At 36.3% G+C, this 26,552-nt stretch overlaps 1 protein-coding gene across 23 annotated transcripts in view; it reads right to left on the bottom strand.

Moving 5' to 3' along the window:
- Positions 1 to 26,552, bottom strand: part of CASK (calcium/calmodulin dependent serine protein kinase) — a 225,610-nt gene that overhangs the window by 20,531 nt on the left and 178,527 nt on the right. For 8 of the 23 annotated variants that reach the window (XM_055703031.1, XM_055703030.1, XM_055703035.1 and 5 more), the window contains 9 exons: positions 25,724 to 25,801; positions 24,292 to 24,372; positions 17,246 to 17,434; positions 16,647 to 16,725; positions 11,830 to 11,915; positions 10,000 to 10,068; positions 4,527 to 4,595; positions 3,134 to 3,169; positions 193 to 389 (listed from right to left, as the gene is read on the bottom strand). In XM_055703031.1, the coding sequence (XP_055559006.1) occupies positions 193 to 389; positions 3,134 to 3,169; positions 4,527 to 4,595; positions 10,000 to 10,068; positions 11,830 to 11,915; positions 16,647 to 16,725; positions 17,246 to 17,434; positions 24,292 to 24,372; positions 25,724 to 25,801 (884 nt within the window). The remainder of the gene's footprint in view (positions 1 to 192; positions 390 to 3,133; positions 3,170 to 4,526; positions 4,596 to 9,999; positions 10,069 to 11,829; positions 11,916 to 16,646; positions 16,726 to 17,245; positions 17,435 to 24,291; positions 24,373 to 25,723; positions 25,802 to 26,552) is intronic. The other 15 variants (XM_055703039.1, XM_055703046.1, XM_055703043.1 and 12 more) reach the window with 3 other exon arrangements.

Raw genomic sequence — 26,552 nt, 5'->3', positions numbered from 1 at the left:
TATTGCATGCAACCCTTACTACTACGCATATATGAAAAAAAAATCAGTGCCACAAACTGAGGCAATCTATAGACTTTTTTTTTTTGTAAAAAGAAAAAATTATATAAAAACTAGCTATACAACAAAGAAAAGCATGAAAGACGGAAATAAAAGCAAAGCTAAATTAATTTTTATAGAAAATTCAAGTCATACCATTCTTGAAGTTCAGGAGAAGGAATAAGACCTGCAGTACCGTTTTTGGAGTTCTCAAGTTTACCCTGCCACCAGTTGTGATCATCTTTGCTAATGATTTGGATAATATCACCAACTCGGAATCTGATGCCAGCTTCTTTGCAAGGAATGAGGTCATCCTTCGCTGGATCATATTCAAATTGTGCTCTTACATATATCTATAAAAAAGTTTATAAAAGACACTGTGATGTTATTACTGGTACAGTATTAAGAGTACCACGTGAAAATTTGATCTGTGCATGTAGCTACACATACTATTTGCAACAAACAAAGGACGAAACAGAATGGCAAAAGCATGATAGTTGAAAATGAAACAGAACTCCCCACCCCAGCAAACAGTGAAGCTGTATGATGTTATTTTGAAAGCTCATGTCTTCTACCTACTTTAAAACCTGAACAGCAAAAATGAACACATAATAAACTGATAAGAGTCCCACAAATCAATATTAAATATCATGAATCATTACAGACTATAAACCAGTACGTTACAGCTTGAACTGTACTGTATTTTCCAACTGAAGTCCCATGAATTGTTTTAAAAATTTGTATGGCAGGAAATGTTATTGGACAGTATGAAGGACTTAGGTTACATTAATGATCTTTAGTATTTAGACTGAAATTTTGTACCTTGTTTTAGGACTAAATAGGAAGTCCTGTGTTGCACCTATTACATAGAGTTACTTGAGAGGAATCTGGCAATTCTCTGCATAGTTTTTTCAGTAAAAATCTACTCCCATATAAATTAAAACTAATGACTTGAGTAAGTTATCCTCTAAGAAACATTAGCAGAAAGAAGGTCTCAACCCTAGAAAATAAAAATAAAAGTGATCTCCAATTTTGGTTACTAATTAGAGCCCTGATGCACCCAAGGATCTTAAAATCGGAATTAAGTATGTCCAAGATGGGTAATTTCTACAGTTGATGAACTTCAAACATTACCCTATAGCATTTCAAAAAGCCATGTATACTCTACTCTGATTTTCTTACTGAAAATCAACTAGATTAAAAAAAAATAATTTACATTGCAAAGGAATATCTTTCACTTAAACTGCAACAGTTTTCAACTTTGCTCAAATTCTGCTCCAAAAATAGCTGTAACTATGCAGTGTTAGGACTATTAACAGCACTTTAAAAAGTTCATTTCTATAGCAATCCAATCTGCAACCCCACATATGAATAAATTAACTTAAAATGGCTAATTGCTACTATCTTGTACCTGCATTTTTATCTGTTTAAAGTGAGAGGATCAGATGATAATACCAACACCGAACTCAACTTTCAATATACTAAATCTGACCCTTGTTCTGCTGTGCACTGAGTGGGTGAGTTTAGACAAGCAACCAAACCTATTTTAATCACCTGAAAAATAGGATATTTTGAAATTGATTTAATTTATTTAGTAATTGGCTTTCTATGAAGTAATCAGCATTGAACCAATGCCTTATTTCCCCTCACCCTTATCTAATATAGGTCTAGAAATGTAGGTCATATTTTTACCATCTAGAAACTTCCTTGCTTTTCAAGTCCCTGCTCCAGTTTGAGCCATCATCCACCAAATATTGGCAGTTCATGGAAGGTTACAGACTTCCTTACAGATAGCGATGTATCTGTTATCAAAGCCCTCACTGTCCTCGAAGATGACAAGCTACAAGAAAAATATGCTGGTTCAATGGGAAAAGACTCTTGGAAAAAACCAGGTAACTGGGTTTTTAAATGGTGCGAGTATGAGAAACACCATTATTCCAATATTGCCTTAAACAAAGGGTCTCTTCTGGGAAAAATACCTTGTGAGAGGTAAATGTAAACCTAAACACAACAGCTTGGAAGGTCTTTCATGGAGCCTTTCCAGGATTATGTTCAGGCAGCTGGGAACTTCAGAAGACAATAGAAAGTTGAAAGAATCATACATATATAAGCTTTAAAAATGGGAAACAAAGTGAGAGCAATCCATTCTTGTAACAGATGTTCCAACTAACTTAACCAGATAGCAGTATAAAAAGATTTTCAAAGACAACAGATCATGGAGTTAATTGACTCTTTTGAATGGAATTGCAAGAGTTGTTATTAAAACTCTTGGGAGAGAATGAGGTTGAGTCCACTGCTAAAGAATCAGAGGCACATTCTGAAGGGGTTACATATAAATGGAGCAGTTACTGAAGATGAGACACAAATCACTTGATGGTATGTGTTGATTTGGAGGCTGCAGTAAAAAAGAAATCTTAAAATTGCAAGGAGAGTCATAGGGAGTCCTCTGTGGAGCCCTTAGAGACTTTCTTGGGATTCTCTGGAGAGGGAAGACCTTTCTTTGGTTGATGATGACATGTACTACCATCAGGTCAAGGTAACAAAGTTAAGGGAGGTTACTGAGTCTGGGCCTTAGGACTGAAAATTTAAGAGGCTATCTTCAGATTTCTCAACCCTTAATAGAAACTGTCATTGATGTTTTTTCTTTGAAGAGCTTTGTTAATGTTAATAATTAGTTATAGACCAACTCAAGCTTTAGAATCTTTGTCAGCATAACATTTTAGAGTAGAATACTAGACACTTGCCCTACTAGCCTCCACTTCAGCTAAAATACATGTCTGAGCTTTCCTCTAAGATGAAAATCTGCAGAGGTCACTGCACAACAGTAATTCTATTAATGCGTTCTGAACTAAAACAACAACTAGTTAAATTGACAATGACTTTGTAACTCTCACACATATGGACACATGAAAAAAAATGCTATTTTGAATTAGCCACAAACAAATGAGTTAAAAAGAAAAATGAAAAAAATGGAACAAATTTTCCAAGCTTAAATGTTTTAGTCCAGCACATACAGAATATGAGGGGGAAAAAGATAAGCAGGGATGTTCACTAGCAGCTAAGTTTACAAAAACTCCCATGGAGGATATCTATTCACCTGTCGTCCTTTTGGTTGTGTTGTCGATGGCAAGTCCTGCAGAATAAAGTCAACCCAGGAGAAGAAATTTTCATTTTACTTTTTAAGGGTACACAACACCATCTGTTAGTGATTCATATTACATTACAGTAAAATGGTAAGTCAGACAAAAGTATAAAGCGTTGACCCATGTTTAGAAATATTTTTTTTCTTAAGAAAAATCAAACCCAGGCTGTTTAGCAGCAAGCTGAAGAAAGCAGGTAAAAAGTTTAAGCAGATAGAGAATGTGCTTTTTAATAAAAACTTCAGCATCTTCAACACAAAAGCACTGTCAAGTGAAAGAGGCTCTTTATGTGATGCCTTTTCCACTTAATATTTAGTCCTGTTTTTAAGAGAAGAATGGCTATTATGACTATTAAAAAAAAATTAATGATGTATAATATGATTAATTGTGCCAAGGATTAAGATTATAACTACTCATCATATTACAAATTCGATTTAATTCACAAAAGTTTTAATTTTTTCATTTACACAATTATTTTTCATTATATTAATTAATAAGCACTTTACCTTGTGGCAAATGATTTCTAAGTTGTAATTTTTTTAATAGTTAAAGAAGTAGTTACTCGGTTTTTTTGTTGTGTGCATTTTTTTTTTTTAGCTAGTCCCATGAACTCATGATACTGCAGCACTCTTACTGAAGGAACTTGCATGTGTAGTTACTACATTGGTCCAAACGATGACAAATGATAAACAACACAAATTGCAACATTAATATACTTTAGAAAAACAGGAGATCACCACCGCCTTTCTACCTGAATATATCTGAAACTGAAGTACTTTGTGTTAAAGATGTGATGATAATAGCTTGGTTTGTAGTGCAGTTTAAAGCCACTTCCTTTCGCTTTTCATGTCCAGGCAAGGCTCATATTCCACAAAGTATGTGCACGTACCACAACAGCAGAGGGCACACCAATTCGTTAACTCAGATAGCGGAAACCAGTACACGTTCCAGTGGTCTCTCAAAACACAAAACTTAAAAAGAGTCTAAAATGTCTTGAAATACCAACTGCACAGTTATTCTTTCTTCAAACACTGCTTCCAAAGTTCAGGATGGAAATAAAACTTTCACTTTAAACCTTTGCGTAGTTTTGAGGAAACTGCTAACAATGAGTTATGAATGACTGAAGTGTCACATTACAGTTATTAACATTTAATTCACTATATGGCTTTTAATAAGGATATGTTGGAAAAAAATCTTAAAAAAAAGAAAACGGGGAGTTACATATGTAATAACCTTGGTTCTATCAGCAGGACAGAATTTTCCACTGACCACACAATAAGTAGAACAGTAATGGCAGATGAGCACCAACAAAACTTTCACGCTTTCTCTGTGTGGAACTGGAAATCTTACCGAAACAGAATTGTTAGTGCTGCTATGACCATTAGCTGGGGACTGTCTGGATGTAGAGGGGGAATCTCTCTGAAATAAGACACAAGGTTCATTAACAACACAACACTATCACAGGAACACAGATATTTAAAAGAACAGTTACATCCACAGCCTTATAACCATTTGCTTAGCTGCTTCATCTGTGAAAGTTTCCACACTACAAACTCTGTAAATCTGAGAAGTTTTTCCATAGTTAAAGATGCAGGTTTGACATTTTGATGTATGCTAGGTAATAACTATTTTTATAGTGCCTTAGCAATCAATCAGCTTTTTAATTACTGAGTATCTGCGACCTCTTATATCTCGGGTGGCTGACAATGTTAAAAGCTATTAGTCATACTGGCATCTTTGTTCAAGGTAATTATGTGAAAGTTATATACTGAATAGTCTTTGAATAGAATGAGGCACATATTCCATTTTAAAGATGCTTCTAAATCTTTTTTCAGCTATATGGTGGAAGTCAGTGTTCATCAGTTTCTATTCTATAAGATGCCTCAAAGGCACCAAAGCTAACACCTGAGAAGGAAGCTGGATACTTTCTTCTCCCTCCTCATCCACTTGAAAGCACATTGAGGGTTTTTTCCTTCAACATTCTTATGAGTATAGAAGTATTAAACTCTGCCAAAATATATCACTTTTAAAAAGCCTCCTCTCTAGATCCCGACTACCAGCATGGTCCTACACTTCAGTGGGGAGACAGCAGTTGCGGGGGGCATATGAGGAAATTCTACAGAAAGGATAACAGGAATTCCTCACTGGGTTTTGCAAAGGCAATGAGTCACTTGTAGAGCGATTTTCTTCACATGCCATTTTGATTGTATGGTATTTAATTCCATAAGATCAGATAATTGAGCCACCTCTTCAGGACATAAAATAATTCACTCAAACATCGTGAAAAAAAAATCCCCTTTACCCCCAAAAGAATTTTGGAATATAATAGTCCACATTGAAGGTCAATTTAGGAATGTCTGGTAATTTTGCATATCAAAGATAGCAGAAAAAAAGGGCTAAAACAGTTTTCAAAGAAAACAAAGTTATCCCTGTCACATTTTATCAATACAAGTGCCCTTTGTGAACAAATGAAAAACCAGAATTGGAACTAAACTTTTCATGCAATATTAATCAGGTAAAGGTCCTCTACTAATATTCTCAAACTTAGACTAATTATGTGATAATAGATATATAATAGTTAATTAGATAGCACTCATAGCTATTTTAAAGCATCAAGAAGAGTTAAAATGACAGGCAATACTTTGTCCCTTTGCTGCCTGTACCTTGATGTGCAGGCATGTAGAACTCATGTAGAACTTCTGCACTTTTTTGCAGACTCATTAGATATGATTTCACAGAAAGTTCCATATGAAGCTATCTAGATGCTTGCTTTGATTTTAACACAGTTGAGGACAATATTATGCCTGTAAAATCATTGTGGTTCAAGGTCTGTAGGTCTGTATAGTTCTGCTACATGCATGAGAACAAAACACTCATTTGTCTCCCAAAACTACTGGCAACATCTAACAGACCAGGGGAAAGCAGTTCTAATTCTTTTTACAAAATCACTCCAGCATAACAAGTTTCAAATGTTCAAATGAAACCAAATAAGCCATTCATTATTGAAAAAAAAAGAAAAAAGAAAAGCCTCAACAAACCATTATTCCTTTTTTTGTGTATGGGATTATCAGCATCATCTTTACCAAATAGCAACTAGGAGATACTTTTTTTGAAAAAAAGCAGTGACTTCCTTCTTTTATGAAGAGATTTTCTGCTTCTTCTGCAATTCTGTCTCTGCCATTGTCTCACTTTCAAGAAGAAGTAAAAAATTAATTATACTTTTTTTTTTTTTAAACCTAGTTTGTTGTGATTTGCTAGTCTGTGATGGTTTAGCATGGGAAAGCCTTGGAAAGTGATGCAAAGTAATTTGGAGAAAAACAAGTTTACAGTAACTTGGAGAATGCCGCTATTTCTGGACTCTCCTGAAAGCTTTTCCCTTTGAAGGAAATTTTCTTGGTTTGAGAATGTTTTGATTTGTATTCCTCCAACAATTCTCAACAGAAAACAGCATACTACTCAAAGCAAATGTTCATCATAACATACTGAGGAAAATACACATTTTCAGTGCTATTGGTGATTTCAGTACTAACTGTAAGAAACTGATCTATTAAGCTCATCAAGAGGCGTATCTACAGTTTTTAAATAATTAGGCAGTTCAGCCATATTTTCAAAGGCATTTAGATTCTTGATTTCCTAGGGACCTGCCTTTCTTTCCAAAAATAGCAGACTTATGTGTGGATTATGAAGGATAAATAAATGCATTTGACACGCAGCCCTATAGCAGAAGTCAATTATGTCTACTAAATGTGGCCTGATCAAATTCAATAGTGACAAAACCAGCCAGATTAATGACAGTCTTGCCAGATCCACAAAAATAAGCCCCATAACAACAAAACCCACGAAAACCCTAGAGACTTTCCAAAAACCTCAAAATACATTTCAATTTCAGTCTTGCTCAACTGCCTTTCTGGCAGTATTTTTAATAGAAATGTAAAAAAGATTTAAGACTATAAAAAGTCACATAGTTTGAGCAGTAATGGAAACACTGCAAGACTAAAGGAATAAATCCATGGCGATTAGCACCAGATTTCAAAAATCTCCTATATAAAGGCTCTTCTTAATGAAACAACTTAAGTGTTTCATGAAGACAATCTGAAACATAAAGGGTGTTTATAAAGAAAGTTTTCCAGTTAAAAAAAAAAAAAGAAAATGTACTTCCCTTACCATTCTCACGTATCCGACACTATAAAAGATTACTTGGGGTGTTTTGTCAGTACAAAGAACGCAAATGTAGCTAGAGCAAAATGCTTACTCAGTTGGATAAAACTGAAATGTATGAACAGCATATGCAGTCATCAGCCTTAAGGAGAATGTATTGCAAAAATTACTTAAGTTCATATTTATGTAAGTCTGTAATTTCCTGGGTATCTGAAGCAGAAAACAACATCTTGGCCACTGTGTCATCTAGATACCTGAGTAACGCAGGCCATTTGCCACACCAACGGCCGAACAAGTCATAAGCAAAGTCTGCTCCATGAAATAGAAGGCCTGGGTGCAGGAAAAGCCACAAATCCCCAAGAAACTTGCAACTATCCAGTTGAGATTTTGGAAACTGCCTAGTGACACTCAAGTACCATCACATACTACAGGGACAAGAACTCCCTAAATATACAGAAGTGGTTTAATATATAGAAAACACCACTATAACGTTTCTCTTAAATGGAGAAAAATATGGCAAGTGAAATGCAAATCTCAAGTTATTTAAAAAAAATAACATCCCGTGCCCCTTCATTTATTTATATAAGGCATACAGATGGATTCTATATGGAAGACAGATCACCTCTGATTCTACTAACATTTAGTTTTTCTTATTCAAGATTAACAAGATGTTTTGCAGTCCAATGATGTGATTGTGGTAGAAACCTCAAGAAAACCCCGTTATTGATTCTGTTTTATATTCCTCTTCTGGTAAAACTATACTATGTGAGATGTGAGCACCGCTCCATGACTGAAGAGAGGGGGGGAAACCAAACATAAATTTGTATTGAAATATTGGCAAAAAATACCTTAACTAGTAACATTATACTAGCGAAGACCCAATATCTCTGAATTTAACCTGCTAGAGGACATGAGAAGCAAGCTCTCTGTGTCTTAGCAATGTTGATTCAACATTCATTTTTAGTCTTTATCAATGGCTAAATATTTGAGTTATCATCTGAATCACAATCCTGAAAAATTACCTGAAAAAAATTCTCTCTGTACCAAAGGACTAGTGATGCTTTAATAGGATGATTTAAAAATGTTGGTTTTTTGTGTACACTTGGTAACAGCTGAAAATCTAGCCAAAGTCATAGTGTGGCTGAGTAGCTGGAACACTCAGCACCCTCTGATTAAATGAATGCTAAATGCCATGAAGTGTGATAAGTAGACATGCTTATTTATTTTGCCTTGTCTTTGACCACATATTTCTAGTTTTGCTGTTTTTTGCAAAGGAAGGTAAAAGCCCATTTTCCCCTCTTCTGTGAAACAGTCATGAAGAACCTAAGGACACAAAGCTAAGGAAAAGAGATGGCCTGCTACAACTAAAATGACACCTAATGGTATTAATCTAAAGCTGTATGCCAAAATATTTTTTCCAAATAATCATCTCCCCAGCAGCTCTGTAGTTTCACCAGTTTCTGTATTTTAATATTGGGAAGTGAGATATCATTTATTATTACTGCTATTACAGCACAGTAGTTAATACATAAATTTGTCAGCACGCTCTAAATTTTCTATTTGAAGTTTTTTTTAAAGCCTTTGCATTTCATGAAAAACTTTTGCTTTTGTACTTATACCTTTTAAGAAAGTCAGCCTCATAGGTGAAAATCTGTCAAACCTTCTACCTCTAAACCCTTTTATTTCTTGTTGACTTCTATTAGAAGTACAAAAGGCAACCCAAAAACTGTATTTTTTTTTCCTGCATACAGATTGTTCTGACAATCACAGCAGCAGTTTCTGTGTGTTCTAGCATCTGCTGAGACACAAGAACAATTAGGGTGAAATCACAGCTCTAATTAAGATAAGGTGCTTGACTTCAACGGGGACTGTGATTTCACTCTCAGAATTCTAATTTGGGAACTGTTTGTGCAGTTAAGCATGTGGCACAGAAAGACTGGCATCCTCTACACAGTGCATATGCCATCTGTATGCTTAAATTGGAACAGTATGTCTCAAGTAGCCATTTTCTAGAATTTAATTCCCTTCGCTTGCAGTCTGGAATATAACTTTGTGAGCAGAAGGGAATTAAACGTTACTGTGCACAAACCACACCACCAAGTTTCTAGTTCAACAAGAACTAACTCCAAATCTGTTTTTCTTCTGTAATGACAAATACCATTTTTTCTCATGGAAACATACTATTAAGCCACATGTAACTGTTACAGACAACCATCACAAATTTACCTCAACAGGGTTATACAGAAACAGATTATTCAATTAACCCTTAACAGCCCAAAGCAGTAAATAATGTTTGATGCCTAAAAAAAGGAGGATTGTTCCTCAGTTTGGGAACTTTAATAGACTTCCTGGAGAATGAGTTTAAATTGTAATTTTTAAAAGGGGTTCCTAAATGCATGAGTTGAGGATCCCCTTTCCTGTGGTTTTTTTTTTTTTTGATAGGCTGTAAAGAGTTAGTTAAGGTGCTGATGAGATGAATATGAAGGCAGGGCTGAGTAGGTAGGTGGGACCTACTCATGTTCCGTTATCTTTGTTGTAAAATTGGTGTGCGTGATCTAACAGGACAGGCAGAAACAATTTCCCAGAAAGCAGTAACATTCAGCCATCAGCAGGCAGTTAGTTACAGGACTGAGGAAGAAATGGGATGGTTCATTAAATTCATTACCTCACAGGATGAAGACTGTGTGCGATAACTTGGCACAATCTTAAAGGTAATACTTCCACGCATTTCCCTCTGCAAAAAGAGAAGCACTTCTTTAAAGACTAAGATATTGAAGATAAAATGTCCGTAATCATTAATGCTTGAAAGGAAAGCATCATAGTTTGAGAGCAGCAGTATGTTTTCCTAAAGTAAATACTCAGAAAAGCTAAAATGCCATGACTAATTTGTCATTTCACTTATAAACAAACATTTAAGTTGTCTCTCATTAATCTAAAAGATAAACATACATTATTAGTTTGTTCGCCTGACCAGATTTTGAATGCCTAGAACCTAAAACTGTCTTTTAAGGTGAGAGACGAAGAGATGTGTAGGTTTCTTCCATGTCAATCTTTTCTTTGTAGCTATATTCTTGTGATCCATGGAGTCTTATGCAAGAAATAGTCTTCTAGCAAAACAGAATATGGGGTCTGCCAGTTTGCATTTACTACAGTGTATGAATATTCATAACAAGTAGTAACTGCAGGATAGCAGCAGACTGTGGCAACATATTTGCTCAACCATATCTTCTTAAATCACAGTTTGAATATAAGGGACACCACATGGCTGACAACCGCAGGACTTCATCTGGGCAGAAAGGTAAGCAGATCACTCCAAATGATCTCTGAGCTTTCCCCCTTTCACTCTTTGGCTGGCTTATCATGATAAAAAAATTATATTTGCCTGGACTCACTTAAGCTTGTCTATACGGTCCTGGATGCAACAGAAGGATTAGTGATATCATCCAAGATCCCAAGGTTAGGGCTGCATGCAGAAAAATCTGCAAGTGTTATGGAATATCAAACTGACTCTAGTAGCAAGGCCCAAGATGAAATTTTCCTGCAAAAAGACACTGTCTGAGCTCAAAATATCTTTTTTCTTTGTAACATCAATAACCATGAACCACAACAGTTATAAATTGAAAGAATGGGTGTTCCAGCTACATATAAGAAATACATTTTTCCCTATGATGACAATTATTGGAACAGGTTGCCAAAAGAGACACCTGTCCTGCCAAATCTCTGTCCTTGGCTATTTTCAAGGCTTAACAAGACAAAGCCCTGAGCAACCTGGGCTGCATTCAATGCTGACCCTGCCTTGTGCAGCAGATTGGACTGGAGATCTCCTGAGGTTAATTCCAACCTGAATGGTTCTACGATTTATTATATTTGTATTTGTGTAGCAATTACTCCAATAGTCAACAGAAGTTTCTTTTCTCTCATAGTATACTCAGTGACTACACTTGGTGTAGACTGAAGATTTAAAATAAGAATGTGATTTTTATAGACTAGGGATCAGTAACAGGAGGAAAGCAGTATTTTTCTGTTATGCCCACTAGAGACAAGAGAAGAAACTCCTGCATTTCAACAAAGGAAACTCAGACATTAGAAAAAAAATTCTAAAATGTAGAAGAGTTATATACTAAAGTCAGCTACCTGGAGAGTTTAGGGAACCTTCATTACTCAATATCTTTTAAGTGTTGGTCAGACATGCACCTGTCAAGAATGGTTGGGTGTCAATAATCCTGACTATGGGAGTAAACAGAACAAATAAAATGACACCTGGAGGTGCCTTCTACCATTCCTGGGTATAAGGTGCAAAATAGTGACTACTAAAGAACAGGGGAAAGCCTGTAGAACGCTTTTAACAGTTGAACATGGAACTCTGTGTTACATGCACATGTAGGCTATCAAGAATAGAAGCAAAAGGAGAAGTCACAATGCAATTACATAAAAGTTTTGTCAAAACAGGACAGGTGCTTTTATAAAGAACAGGAGAAAGATTTCAGGCACTTACAAGCATTTTTTGTAGTTGTTCTACAGTTTGATTTGCCACACTGATTCCGTTTATTTCTCGGATTTCATCCCCTACATGTAGTGTACCTGTGGAGTTAACAAAACACACACACAATCACCTCAAACACGTTTTTACAATTTGAGATAATTGTAAGACAGTACTAATATTCATACAAGGCATAAATATGAAACAAAATTAAAATAAGTTTTTTGGCTAGATTCAGAAAAGGACTTTGGTAGCTATGTATTAGTTACCAAAGATTATGAATCCATCTTTCAGACTGCAGTCAATGCACCAGCATGAGGTGCCCAGGCTGCCCTTAAGGTACACGGGGCAAACATCAGTCCCTTACAAGAACACTGCAAAAACCCACACATTGAAGAGAAAGTCATCTACAACTAGTCAGCTGAAAACATTCAACAGGAAATATTCAAGCAGCATTTTATCAGATGACTACTTAATGCATTTGGCTTCTAGACATAGTCTTGATTTTATCTGTCAAACCACTGCATTTTTTAATTTCTCTGATTTTGATTTGCCATAGTTAGAACACGCATTTTCTGTATGTACATGTGGGTTCAGCTTGAATCTAAATGATCGGTGTGACCACCTACAATGTCAGATGATGAAACAAATGTCTGCTTAGCTTAGACAAGTCATAAACTGACCTGCTGAAGCTGGGATGGGAATGGCATGCTGCAGCATGCCTCTTAACGTTACTACAAAAGCTCAACAGGGAGGAGGCAGCGAAGGAATTATCTTCCAGATCAGAAGCAACCTAGAAGGCTCTTTTTGGATGATAATTTCTGACTTGAGTAGCTCAAGACTACCTAATTCTCTAGCAGCTCTCAAAAAAGACTTCCATGGTTTATTATTAGTCAGCTGTTTCTCATATATAATGAAATATGACAAGACCATTTACTTCGCATATATTTCTTTTTGCTGTATGATTTACATAATTTGTGCAAGCATCCTTTCCTAAATACTGTCCCTAATAAAATTACTGTACCTAATATAATTAATCTTACTTGGAAAACTAGTAACCAGCAAACATTTCCTAAATTAAACCATACATTTGAAAAATTACCTGAAAAAAAATCAATCAACTAGATCCCTGAAAAATCCTTAAAATTCTTGTCCTGATCCAAAATAGTCAAGTTTTTCCAAAGAACACCACGCAAGCAAAACTTTCAGCTGGACAAACGTATGAAAATCTAACTGTGTGCCTGCTAAACACAAGCACAGCCTGAACCAAGGAGAAGAATCCCCAAAAGTTCTGTTGCTATGATTCCCGTTGGGCTCTCTTCTGTGAAACAGAAGCTCATTTGGCAGTGCTACAGAAGAGAGCCCAATACAATAACTTGCAGTACTCTCAAGAGTAAGTCCTTCAGCCACATTAAATGCTCTGAACAATTCTACAGCTGATCTGCTGATAATGAAATTATAAAAAAGGATTCATCACAATTTTTCTTCTACTTTTCAGTAGAAAATTTATCATAATTTATAGTTTACTGAATGTGAATGCAACAGTCCTACATCTGAGTTTCAAATTAATCTAGTTCACATCTAGAATATTAATGACCAAATCTCTAGTGAAACACGTTGAAAGTTCAGTTTTGGCAGACTTTCGCAGAATGGCATTCAATACCCAGTTCTTAAAAAAATAATCTAATATATAAAAAAAAAAAAAAGGCTCTGTGTTGACCGTATCATGCTAAAATTAAATTCTGTTTGAAGTGAGTGTAATTGTTATTAAACAATAATACTGAATCAGAAAAAGCATGTGTCCTGGAATAGTATAAAGATTCTTTGGCATTATTAAAATAAAATTCTGATGGAAATAAATATTAGAAAGAGAATCAGACTCAGTAATATCCCTGTATCAAATCAGTTCAATAGTGCACTTAAATAAAAGCCCCTCTTCTGGAGCACTTCCCATTTCTGTTACTCTGACAGAAGTGACTGTTGTTCTGCTCATGTCTGGAATAGAGCAGTATACATAAAAGTTGGAAATAAAGCATGGACATTTAGCAGTAGACGGTCATTCTGTGAGGGAAGAGGGTTTTATTATTTGCAGAAACTTCTTACTCTTTATAAATATTCTTGTTGGAAGAGTATTCGTGACATCTTTGAGTAACAAATCTTCCATACCATTTGTAGTTCCCATGATACCTAGGCTTAATCATCTAATTTTGGTTGCTTTTGGTTCCTTCTCTATCGACACTGCAGAGTTTATTTAGAACCTAAGCTATTCATGACTTACTGACGTATAACACCTCTGTAATAACAAATAATGGATGTATTTCTGGAGTAAATGACTTCATTCTTTATCTTTGCAAGAGACAGTGAAGACAGTTTTAGGAAGTGTGTGCTCTTGCTCTGCACAGAAGTATGAGAAATCCTACCCTATTAGGAAGAAGACAAATTATTGGAGTCCCTATTTGGAAACATGTCTTGTAGCCAAAGGAAAGTGAAAGCTTATGAATGTATAATCTTATTTTCACCAAGTCATCACATACGTTTTGTTAGAATTGAATAAAACTTATCAGGGGTATCAATGTCTTAAAAATCGGTGTGAGTTTTACATTAAGTCACTTTGAGAATGTAGCATAGAAAATGTGCAACTGCTGTTCTTCTGGTGACATTAAATGGGCAGAGCCAGTAAGTCCTCCCTCTTCTTTGGAAATCTTCTTAAATGTCATACTGGGAACATGTTCTTAAACGCATCTTAAGAATGAATTCACATTAAGCACGTATGCCCCAAAACCAGTCAGCACCAAAAGCCCCATGGGTTAACGTACTGAGAGTTGCTGAGAACTCAGGCTATATGGAGATCTGCTGAAAATGATATTTACAGTACGAGTAGTCTAAACAGAATCCACAGGTAAAAAGTAAACAGACAACTGAGCTAAGTTAAGGCATAGACATAAAGGTGAAAGCTAAGACATAATTAAAAGCCTGAGATCTAAGATACAATTTATTTACTTATCCTAAAAAAGCAGACAAGTCAACAAAAAGACAATTTTTAATGACTGAAACTGGTGTTTAATTTTCATTGAGCTGAATTCTGTGGAAGGTGCATCTTTACAGGCCTATCTTCCCACTTCAGCTCCCCCACCTTTTGAGTAAGGACAACTATAATGAGCAGGATGAGATGTAGCTGGCAGAGTCGGGAGGCAGACTTCGCAGCACTACGGTTTTGTGACCAGGAACTGTGTAGCTTGTACTTAATAGCGCTAGACCTGAAATTACACAGTTCCTGTAACCCTCTCAGTAGAGCTACTATCTAGTCATTGCTGTTATTGCCTGGCAGTTCTCCACATAGCAAGAGGAGACAGCAAAAACAACAACGTAACCCCCCGCCCTGAAACATAAAAACCACAGATCCTGTCAATAGGGTTCAAAGACATGCTGTGCTTGAGATCATTGCCGACTTACATTTGTGTTGTTCTATTCAGTAAAAAAACTCTAAATCTAGATATGTTGAATGAAGCAGTGAAGCTGAGGCACCTAGAGCACTAATAAAACCAGACACATTAAAAAAAAAGATTATAATACTACAGAAACACTTTTCGAACTAAACCTATGTGCAGAAGAGCTACCTTAGTTAGATGAAGCACATATAGGTTAAATTTCCCAAATCTTTAGAAATAAAAGACACTGTATAATTAAAAAGAACAGAGTTTTATAATGGGCATAGCTGGATTTTTTTACCCAGCTTTAACAGGTTTAAAAAGTTTTAGTACCTCCATTATGGAACACAGTCATGTGAAACAACACTCTGCAGAGGATCAGCACTACCTAATTACAGTTGGAAGAAAACCCTCTTCCCAAGAAGTTTAGAGCAATCTCCTTTTAAAATCACTTTTAGAAGCCAAATAAATTTCAATCCAGCGGGTCCTCTAAAGGAATATAAAGGTCTATATGAACTGCATCTTTGCTTGCATGAAAAGTTTTATCTTACCTGCTTCTTGACAGGTTTGACCATATCAAGGAGATAAAATGAATATATCATGGAAAGAATGATGTTCCCTTTCCCTGTTTTATGTTTTGTCTTCCTAAAAGGAACTTTGGTCTGACAAATGATGAAAATTTTTGTGTTCATCAAAAGAAAAAGATGACAAACTGGAAAAATTAAAATAACCCTTTCTAAGGCTGCAATCCAAACTTGCAGCTAAAAACCTACCAGGGAAGTTCATGCTTAAAAGTAGGACAAAGCCCAGCTACTTTTTGACATCTGACCTGGACACACAAAATGGAAAAAAGGAGTAGACTGAAGATGAGAAAACATGCATGTTTGCAGGGCTTGCCACAGTAGTGAAAACTGAAAATAAAGAGTCAAGTTCTAGGCACAAGAAATATTTTTATTTCAAAACCCATTTTTATAAGCCTCAGCATCAGAAGTACACAAAGATCCTTAAGAATTGTGTGAAAATACATGGAGAAATTTAAATATTTTGTGGCACAAAGCTCTTTCATCTTTGCTGTAACTGGTCTAAGGATTTATTTTTTTTTAAACAGAAGATTAAGTAAGTATAGCTCCAGAACTATTGGTACTTCATTCTCTTACTGAGCTATGCTCCTGTTATCCTAATTAAGGCCTAAATGAAACATAGCAGGTCCTCATCTCAAAATGCTGGCAGACATCTGCTCCTGGAAGTTAACAAAGGCAGTTAACAGGACTCCGTCCAGATAGAGAAGTACATTACTATGGAATAGTAGCAATCGAAATGAGGACTACGTGCCATTACACAGTTTGTACAAAATTATCTAAATAATTGTGTTTGAAGACAAAACTATTTGTGACACATAATTACCTTGCCGGTGAATCATTCCTCCGTGCATAATTCTTGCCACAATGCAGTGGTTCAGCTCATTCATTTTTAAAGTGATTCCCTAAAAAAAAAAAGTTTGTACTTTTAAAATAGAACATTAAGCAGTGTGATTCTTTAGCGGTTAAGAAGTCACTTTTCCTAAAAGCTTGAAGGCAGGGTGTAAATTTTAAGGTTAAAAGAAACACTTTGCCACTCACTTAAATATGAGTAATGAAAAGAGATACTATTTATATGTGAAGATGCAATACTTTAATATATAAGCATATAAGATTCTGGTTTGTTGAAAATGCAATTTCGTATTGAAATGCAAAGTGTTCAGTTTGGTTTAAAGCCTAATCTGCTATAACTACTACAAGGCTGTTTTTAAACAAAAACACCTCCAGTGGTACAGCACTAGTATGAATGTACACATGGCATTTTAAGTTAAGCGTATACACAGGAGGATAAGTATTTACAATGGCTGCTGAACTATTCTATTTATACTGGCAACCCTCCTTCCAAGTGCAGAAGCTGTCATTAAAATCATAATACCGGTCTTTACTAGTACAGAGACAAGAAATATACTGAGGTTGCCTCCATACCATTGGTTCATCTGTGTTCTTCTGGAACTGCACCAGTCGAACTCGTGTTACATTCTCCATATCCATGTCGCCGTTGGCGCTTTCGGGAGAATCTCCGTTTAAGTATGGAGAGGTGGGAGGAGGTGTAACTCTCAGCGCTTCATCACTGTAAACTTCATGTGCCACTACATCATGAGTTTGAAGTAAGGCCTAGAGGAGATTACAGCAACAAAATATCAGACTTCCATCATCTCTGATGCTCTCCACTCATTCCTTATAATGATTTTTTAATCTTTTTGGAAATTAAAGGAAGTCCTATAGGAACTTTACCCTTAAAGAAGTCTAAAACTCCAGCAGACTGCAAATGCATACACACATATCTAGCCTTTTAAATCTGCATAAGTTAACCTGATTTTCTACTGTAGATACCTCAGTGAGAATGATGCTGCTTCCCTCTCCCCTATCTTCTCAACACGTGCAACATGTCAGAATGAAACCATCTTCATTTATGTGCCTAGACACAGAATTAGGAAGCTACTTGTCTGAGCTAACTATTTGAAAATAATTACACTAGTAAAATTGAAAGGTATTCAGATCCCATGGTATTTTATTCTAATAAAGACAAACTGTGGATCGGTATTGAGTAAAAGAATGAAATCTTGCTTTTTGTTGTTTACAAGCATAATCACTTCCATATTCTCCCATCCCCCTAGAGCACAGACCCAGCACAGCAACACTGAGTTCAAAATGCCTGATGAAAATTACAATCTAAACAAACAAACTGATTAAATACTACTTCATTAGTTTTACTGTGTTTCTTGATGCAAAGAGTGGTACAACACCTAATTTATTAAATGTATTTAAATAACTTTATCGTAGAATCATTTAGGTTGGAAAAGACCTTTAAGATCATCAAGTCCAACGTTAAGCTAACACTGCCAAGCCCATCACTAAACCATGTCCCTAAGCACCGCATCTACATGACTTTTAAATACCTCCAGGGGTGATGACTCAACCACTTCCCTGGGCAGCCTGTCTGAGCGCTTGACAACCCTTTCAGTGAAGAAGCTTTTCCTAATATCCAATCTAAACCTCCTCTGGTGCAGCTTAGCTTGAGGCCATTTCCTCTTCTCCGGTGCTTGTTACCTGGAGAAGAGACTGACACACACCTTGCTCAAGCCTCCTTACAGGTAGTTGTAGAGAGTGACAAGGTCTCCCCTGAGCCTCCTTGTCTCCAGGCCAAACAACCCCAGTTCCCTCAGCTGCTCCTCTTTACACTTGTGCTCCAGACCCTTCACCAGCTTTGCTGCCCTTCTCTGGACACGCTCCAGCACCTCCGTGTCCCTCTCGCAGTGAGGGGCCCAAACTGAACACAGGGTTCGAGGTGCGGCCTCACCAGTGCCCAGTACAAGGGGACAATCCCTTCCCCAGCCCTGCTGCACTGTTTCTGATACAAGCCAGGATGTTCTTGGCTTTCTTGGCCACCTGGGCACACTGCTGGCTCGTGTTCAGGCACCTGTCGACCAACACTCCCAGGTCCTTTCCCACCAGGCAGCTTTCCAGACACTCGTCCCCAAGCCCGTAGCGCTGTGTGGGGTTGTTGTGACCCAAGTGCAGGACCCAGCACTGAGCCTTGTTGAACCTTGTACAGTTGGCCTTGGCCCATGTGGTAAGTCATGCAACTGACTGTGTAAGAACTCTAAGCTAGGGCAAAGACAAGAAGCCTGTACAACCATAAAAAGTGTAGCATAGTATTACAAGATAAAAGTCTACGAAGTGTAAACATTTGCAAAGCAGTATTCAATAGTACCGGGCTTTTTAATGGTATGAATTCTGCTGTTGTCCTGGGTATCTTTAAAAGCATCATATCATATCCATTTTGCATTTGCATTCAACTCTTAATAATGAGTATATTATAGCTTGCTTGCTTTCTTCCGAAAACTAAATATTATTTATATGTGAACATGCTAGTTCTAGTATACTAAAACTCATCAAGGATCAGAGACAGATCCTGTCTCCATATCCAAATGGCTAGGTTTCTCAGATAAGGATTGATAAATCAAGTCTGGTTCTTAACAATATCTCTACAATAGTAGAGATATCAGCCACCACCACAGCTAGGTCAATCTATTAAAGTTAACATCATGTTAGTTTTTGTTTAAATGCTCATAACTTTTAACTTGCAAAACCCATCAGCCTTGCCAGGCTTGAGGTTGACCATCTAGGTTTTGTTTCGGCAGAGAAATTTAACTCTGCAATGTCTTAGTATTCAAATCAAATGTTTAAGCAGAACCTAAACTGAAAAAAAGTTATAAAAAGACATCCCTACAAGATGTAATTCTCAAGTGGAAACCAAGGCAGAAATGGGATTTTCATGGTCTCTACAAAATCCTAACTTTGTTCCCAAAGTAGGACTTCTAAAGTTATATACCATGTTATAAAAGATAATTTCATAAATACTTTAAGTTCCATTTCCTCAAATCAATTTCAAACTACAGGTGGGAATTCAGCATTGTAACAATAGAATGGAATTTCCTGAACTAGCAATGCTCTGTTCACATTTCCTCCTGTTTTTCCAGTGTTTCAAGTCCACCTACACATATGTTTTTTAGTTAAATACTAACTTATATCTGCATTTTTTGGTTTTCATCTTATTTTGTCAACCACTAAGCTCAAACTTGCCACAATTCCTCTGCATTAGTCTGTACTATGGAAGCAACATTTTATATTAAGAGATATGGACCACATATGCAAGTTAAACCACTTTAATTAAATAAATTCTTATTTTGGTTTATTTAATTGGGTGTAAATTTATGTATGAATACTCCTACATAAGTCTAGGCATTTAGCTTAATTCTTGTTCTAGTATCTGAAAACTGTTTGCACTTGTCCCAAGACAAGAGCAGCCATGGGCAATCATGCCTTAGTTCTGGCTGCTACAAAAAGCATCTATTCTAGGAGTGAGTGTGGTCTTGGCTCTGCATGCAAGCACTCTTTAATAAAAGAGCAGGATGATCTTTGTGCTTCCTTCAGCTCCATCTGCTCAAAGGTCTCACTGAGCTTCATGCACCTGCCTGTACCTGTTAACTCTCCACGCTTCAATACTACATTTCTCATGTAATTCAGGGCCTTACATTTGTTTCACATCAAGTACTTGCCTTGCTTTATGTATGTATTTTAGCAATAAAATATGGTCTGTTTAAACCATTTCAAAAGTTCACAATTATATGAGATGATATCTGGATGTGTTAACAAAAATACAGAATCACCAGATATTAAAGTACAGCAAGCTCAATTTAAATATTGTAAACATTTAATATAAAGACTGCTACTGGACTTTACTTAAAGGTACTTGTTTTCATGCATTTCTGTCATTTTTGATAATTTAGATTTTTTTTCCTGTCTCATCTTTGCAGACCATGGTAATCCTGCTGAAAGTAAGTTTAGTGAGAACAACTGCTTTCTACTATACTGCAGGATCATTGTCTGCAAAGAACAGTGCAGGAAGGCACTTGATGATGGATAAAACCTTTGTATGTAATTTCCTAGTTTCCTAGAACAGCAAACATTTCAATTGCTGCCATATACTAAACATATACAATGGAAACTTTTACAGATAAAACTGGCACATTTGAAAAACAACTCAAATTTACATAATGGAGTAAAAGCTCCTTGAAATTTGTACACAACAGATGAGGTACCTAATAATCTTTTAAAGAATTCTTAAATTAATTATCTGCTGAAAGACCTTTATGTAAAATTCACATATATTTCTTTAAATTAAAATGTTATGCACGTACAGACCAAATTCGTAATTTATTCCTGTACCCATAAGGTACATGAGTAAAACAAAACTAAATCAACAAAAATCTTTGAACTCTAAGATCTCAGTGCCAATAAGAGTACTTACAAACACATACTTTATTGGCTTTGGTTCTGTAAAGGCCTATACATAGTCTAAACCACTAACACTGTGTCTAAGTAAATGAGACAGACTATACTCCATTGTCTTCTGATTAAGTATATACATTAGAAGATAATATAAATAATAGTAAAATATTATCACACAGGTGTTAACACACATGATCCTACTTATTACACCTTAGTGCTGTAGTCTCTGTGTATCAGAGCTCAGCAACCTACTAACCAGAGTACTGCTCTGTACAGTGCTGGGTAAACACATTGAGCATAGGCTGACGATATTATTTTATACAATTATTTCCTTTCCTAATAGTATCTATTTTAAAGGTTTTGGCTCTGAAGGGAATTTTGGCAGAATGCCACAAATATTAGAATAATTTTGTAAGGTCTGCAATCTGGGAGCAGGAGTGGGAGTAATGGGAGAAGATGGAGTTGCTTCTTTGACATCTGGAGACTCTTTGGTACCTGCACCCTAAAGGTATGGTTCCACAGCAATGTATGTTGATTTAAGTGGTACTTCACATGTTTGTGCTATTCCTCCCTAACCCAGACTGTGTGTTTCTGTCTTCTTGCTCATTCTGGTGCTAGTAATATTCCAGTTGTTCCCAATTCTTTTTGCTAAATGAATCACTGTTTCGTTGGAGCAGTTTTCTACTACTTCAGCACAGTGGAATACCAAAATGCAGTGTCAAGTGAATGGCAGAACAACTGCAAGGGAGAGGATGAAACTTGGGTAGAAAGGATTGGACTCCATCAACTAGCAATTTAGCTCTGGATGCCATAGAGTGACTTACTGAAATCACTCCTCATCATTGTTATGGAGTTGCAGATTATTCCTTATTAAAAAATACTTTTTATAGAATTGCAGCAAAATAATTCTCACAGATGGCTTTAAATTTATGAGGATATCAGGTGGAAATAAAGGTACCTATAAAAGATGATTTCCAACTCAACCTTTCCTGTCGCTTGATTGGATACATGAAATTTTTGTATGCCACAACCATTTTTATTGATGCCTACTCTGAAAGGAATTTATACTTAAAAAAAGCTCTTTCTCCACAGTGCCTAATTTTTTTGCAATATTGTGTAGTAATTACGCAAAAAAAGGTAAACCAAATGAACCTGTCAGATTCCAAAAAAAGTTCAATATCAGAAAGTATTTTTTGTTTGTTCCTCCCCCCTCCCCCCAGTCTTTCTTACAGTTTGGCTGAGTGCCATTTCACCTTATTTTTTGTTCTATTTTAAGCAAGTATTCCTGTTAAACATTGAATCAGATTTGTTACAGACTTCAAGATAGGTGTCATCTCCAGGCGGTGACATACCAGCGTGTTGCTGAGTACAATGTCAAAAGCCAATGTCTGCATTAGCATTTGTGCAATGAAATGGGAATGAATCAACACGGAAACCAATTGGATTAGTGAGGACCTGATGTACATGCTGAATGTATTGTTGGAGTTTTTACTTCTGACCAGCTTCCCACCTTGCCATGTGGACCGAATGCCCATCAGCTGCTGGATTACACACTGGCTTGTGGTGTGCATTTTCAAGTTTAATTTTATCTAAAAGGAGTCTAGTTTGCATGCTCTGCGACCCTTACATGATACAAGCAAAAGCATTGTAAGGGGACAATCAAGAGATTCACTTCAAACATACTCCTGATCTGATTTAAAAGTACTAAAATAAATGCACCCAAAGCTACAGTGGCCATCAAAAGAACACACTGAGACATGCAGCTATCCAGATTTCATCTTATACCTGAATATGAGGCTGGTTTCAGCTCATGCTTTCCTGGAAATCAGGTTTAAAGGAATTCAGCTTTCAGGTGAGCAACTTCCACAAAGCCCCCTGCATATAATCCTTGTGTCAGGGAAATTCAAATTCATGATTTTAAACTGACAATAGTGTATAGCCGATTTAGGCAAACATTTTTATTTCTGAACTTACGAACTTCATCCACGGCATAAACAATAGAAATCCTTTAAGTAGTTTCAAAGGACTGGACTTCAGTAACTTGAACCAAGTTGTTACACGTTCCCAGCCCTGAACTTAGGACAATTACTGCCCCCAAATCAAGTTTGTGAAACAGACACAGTAGGATGTGTAACACAAGCTCACTAGACTGTACAAGTGTCCTGGTTTCAGCTGGGACAGGGTTAATTTTCTTCTTAGTGGCTGGTGTGGTGCTGTTTTGGATTTGGCATGAGAACAATGTTGATAGCACAGGGATGTTTTTAGTTGTTGCTGGGTGATGTTTTATACTAAATCAAGGACTTTTCGGTTTCTTGGGCCCTGCCAGCCAGAGGGCTGGAGAGGCGCAGGGAACCGGGAGGGGACACAGCCAGGACAGGTGACCCAAACTAGCCAAAGGCATGTTCCATACCATGGGACATCATGCTGAGTATATAAACTGGGGGAAGAAGAAGGAAGGGAGGGACAGCTGGCTTTACTGCATTTGTCTTCCCAAGTAACTGTTACACATGATGGAGCCCGGCTTCCCTGGGCATGGCTGAACACCTGCCTGCCCATGGGCAGTGGTGAATGGATTCTTTCCTTTGCTTTGCTAGCATGTGTGGCTTTTTCTTTACCTACTAAACTGTTCTTATCTCAACCCTTGAGTTTTACATTCCTTTCCAATTCTCCTCCCCATCCCTCTGGGTGAGGCGGGGTGAGTGAGTGGCTACGTGGGGCTTGGCTGCTGGCCAGGGTTAAACCACGACAACAAGCTATTGATTTATTGTAAATTAATGTTAAATAAACACTTATTTTGCAATAAATTCACACACCTTATCCTAACAAGATATCCTTGGGAAAAAGAAAAAGGAGGATCCTAGCTCCACCAATGGAGATTTAAAAGGATTCATTCTTCTTTCTATGTGCAACACAGCTCCCCAAAAAGATAGTGAAACTGCTCCATAATTAGATTGCGCCAAACTACTGACAGTTTTCATGACAGTAATGGGGACCAACAGTAGTAGTTATCGTACCTATTTTGTCAGACCAGCTGATTAGAAATATTTATTAATAGGTATATTGTATTGCATACACTTTTATCCCTTGCAGATTTTAGGGAGAACTTCCTGAAATTAAGTTTTCTAATACAAAGAATAGTAAAACAACCCCAAAACTCAAAAGTACCATTTGCTTACCATGAAATGAGGTTGTGTTAAAATACGCTTTAGCTCCTTTGCATCATTGTTCTCTGGGTAACATGAAATTTCTTCCAATACCTGCAAAACAAATAGGAGAAATATCCATAGTAACTTTCTTTTACATAAAGCTATTAATCAAACAAATGAAAACACTCACTGGTCAGTCAGAATATCTCCTAATGACTACACAAAAGAATATTCTTGACAGTAAAGGACTTAGGAGAATGTGTCCGTCCCCCCCCCGAATATCTAATTTCAATTTTCTTTGAGACTGAGAGAGATTAAAGCAGAAATTTGAAGGAAAGAGTTGCTCTTTTTTCAGTTGACAGTATTCCTCCAACAGCTAAATATATGGTGACAGAAATTAAGTGCTAATAGGTGACACTCATCACCACCACCAATTGCTACATTCACGCATGGTCTCAATTTATTAAAACAATCACTTTGAAAACAGTATTAAAAATACTCATAAAATCTTCTCTCCACAAATTAAACTGACATCAAGTGTAGGTGGTCCATCTGCTACCGCACCTCCAAGCTCCAGATTTTATAAAATCTGAGCCATAGTTCAGCTTATTGTTGGGGGAAGGAGTAAATTGGCTTTAATTCATTTGCTTGCAGCCTGACACATGTTTATTTTCACATGCAACTACTTGGACAATGAAAGCAGAGTATTTTGCTTGTGGAAGCACCTCCCAGGATTAACTACCAGAAAATTCTGCAGAATAAGACTTCAGGGGGTCTATCAGGGTCACTTCAGTTATTACAGTGTTTTAAAGTCTTCCTTTTAATTCTGTTTTAATGGCATGATAAAAAGTGTTTTCCTATGACATTACTCCCAACAACTGTACTTATTTTTACTGATAATATGTGATAGAACTCTTTATTTTTTTTTACCACTTGCAAAAAATAAGCAAATAAAAAATAGTATTTGTCATGTATAAGAATTAAGAACATCGCTCTATTTATCTTTGGTCTTTACAGGCCACCTTCATTGCACTTCTAGGTCTGTTCCTCTTAGAACTATCTATGATAAACTTGGTTTTTCTATTTAAAAAGCTGATACCTAGAAATAAATCCTTTTTTGTGACTAAGTCATATAAACATCAAACTTCTGCTGCACATAAATAAAATGAACTTGAAAGATACTGCATTTACCCAACATCAGTATTCCTTTTAATACTGCTATTGTTGCAGCAAAGGTTAAATGATGCAACTGAGTAATATATATAATCCTTACAGACATAATAGAATTCTGCAAGTTTATGCAACTTGTTATGTAAGTTAAGTAAGCAATGGTAGAATTCCAGAAAAAATCAGATTATGAACCAGAATACATATCAGCACTTTATGAAGAAAAAAATTGTTGCACTTCAAATACAATCCGTTTCAAAGTAAAAAAAAAAAAAATAAAATTTAAAGCCATTACCTCTTTGGCTCTCTGTACAGCATCACTTGGAGGATTCCTGATTTGTGGTGAAGATTTTGTGTTTATTTTGTCATAAAGCTGAAATAACAAGAGAACAAACTACTGAAATCATATTCTACTTTATATAAAGTAATGACGAGGACTAACAATAGTCTGCTTATGTTACCACGATTAAGATGACTGTTAAATTGCAAGACCCACAGATGTTTTGTATACAAAATCTAGCAGCTTAGCGTTTTGGCTTTTCATATTTAAACATTTCCTGATTTGAAGAGTGCCATAGATTCAGAGTTCACAGGATGACATGGGAAAGTTCAAGAGGTTAAGGGATTCTGCAAACCTCCCATGCTTTTTCCACAGATTTACAGAAACTATATTCTTCTGCTAGAAGGGATTCGATGAATCTTGAATAAAAGCAGTAAAAAATACATTACGCTATAAAATCAAATTTACCTGCATATCCCACTTTTCTCAATAAATCAAATCATCAAACATTTTAAACAGTAATTTAAATAAACCTCAGAATATGGGAAAGTGCACTTGAAGACAGAGCGCTACAAAAGCCAAAATCTTTGGAGAAAAGAAAAACAAACCTTGCCAACAAAGAGTGCTCACAGAAGACAGTAACCTTATTTTACTAGGATTTTCTGTTGAACAGAATGCCAGTGTGTCTAAATAGGAAATGGTAAACCTTTCACATTATTTTTTTTTTTCAGAAAATTTTAAACCCTTTCAACTATGCAAAACACAATAGGAGATTGTCTAATACCTATCACATTAGAGATAGGTATTACAGACTCTTGTATCAATTAATAGATTGTACTTGTAT

Source organism: Falco cherrug, chromosome 2 (genome assembly GCF_023634085.1).
Source record: "Falco cherrug isolate bFalChe1 chromosome 2, bFalChe1.pri, whole genome shotgun sequence".
Taxonomy (NCBI): domain Eukaryota; kingdom Metazoa; phylum Chordata; class Aves; order Falconiformes; family Falconidae; genus Falco; species Falco cherrug.
This window is presented reverse-complemented; position numbering and strand designations above follow the sequence as displayed.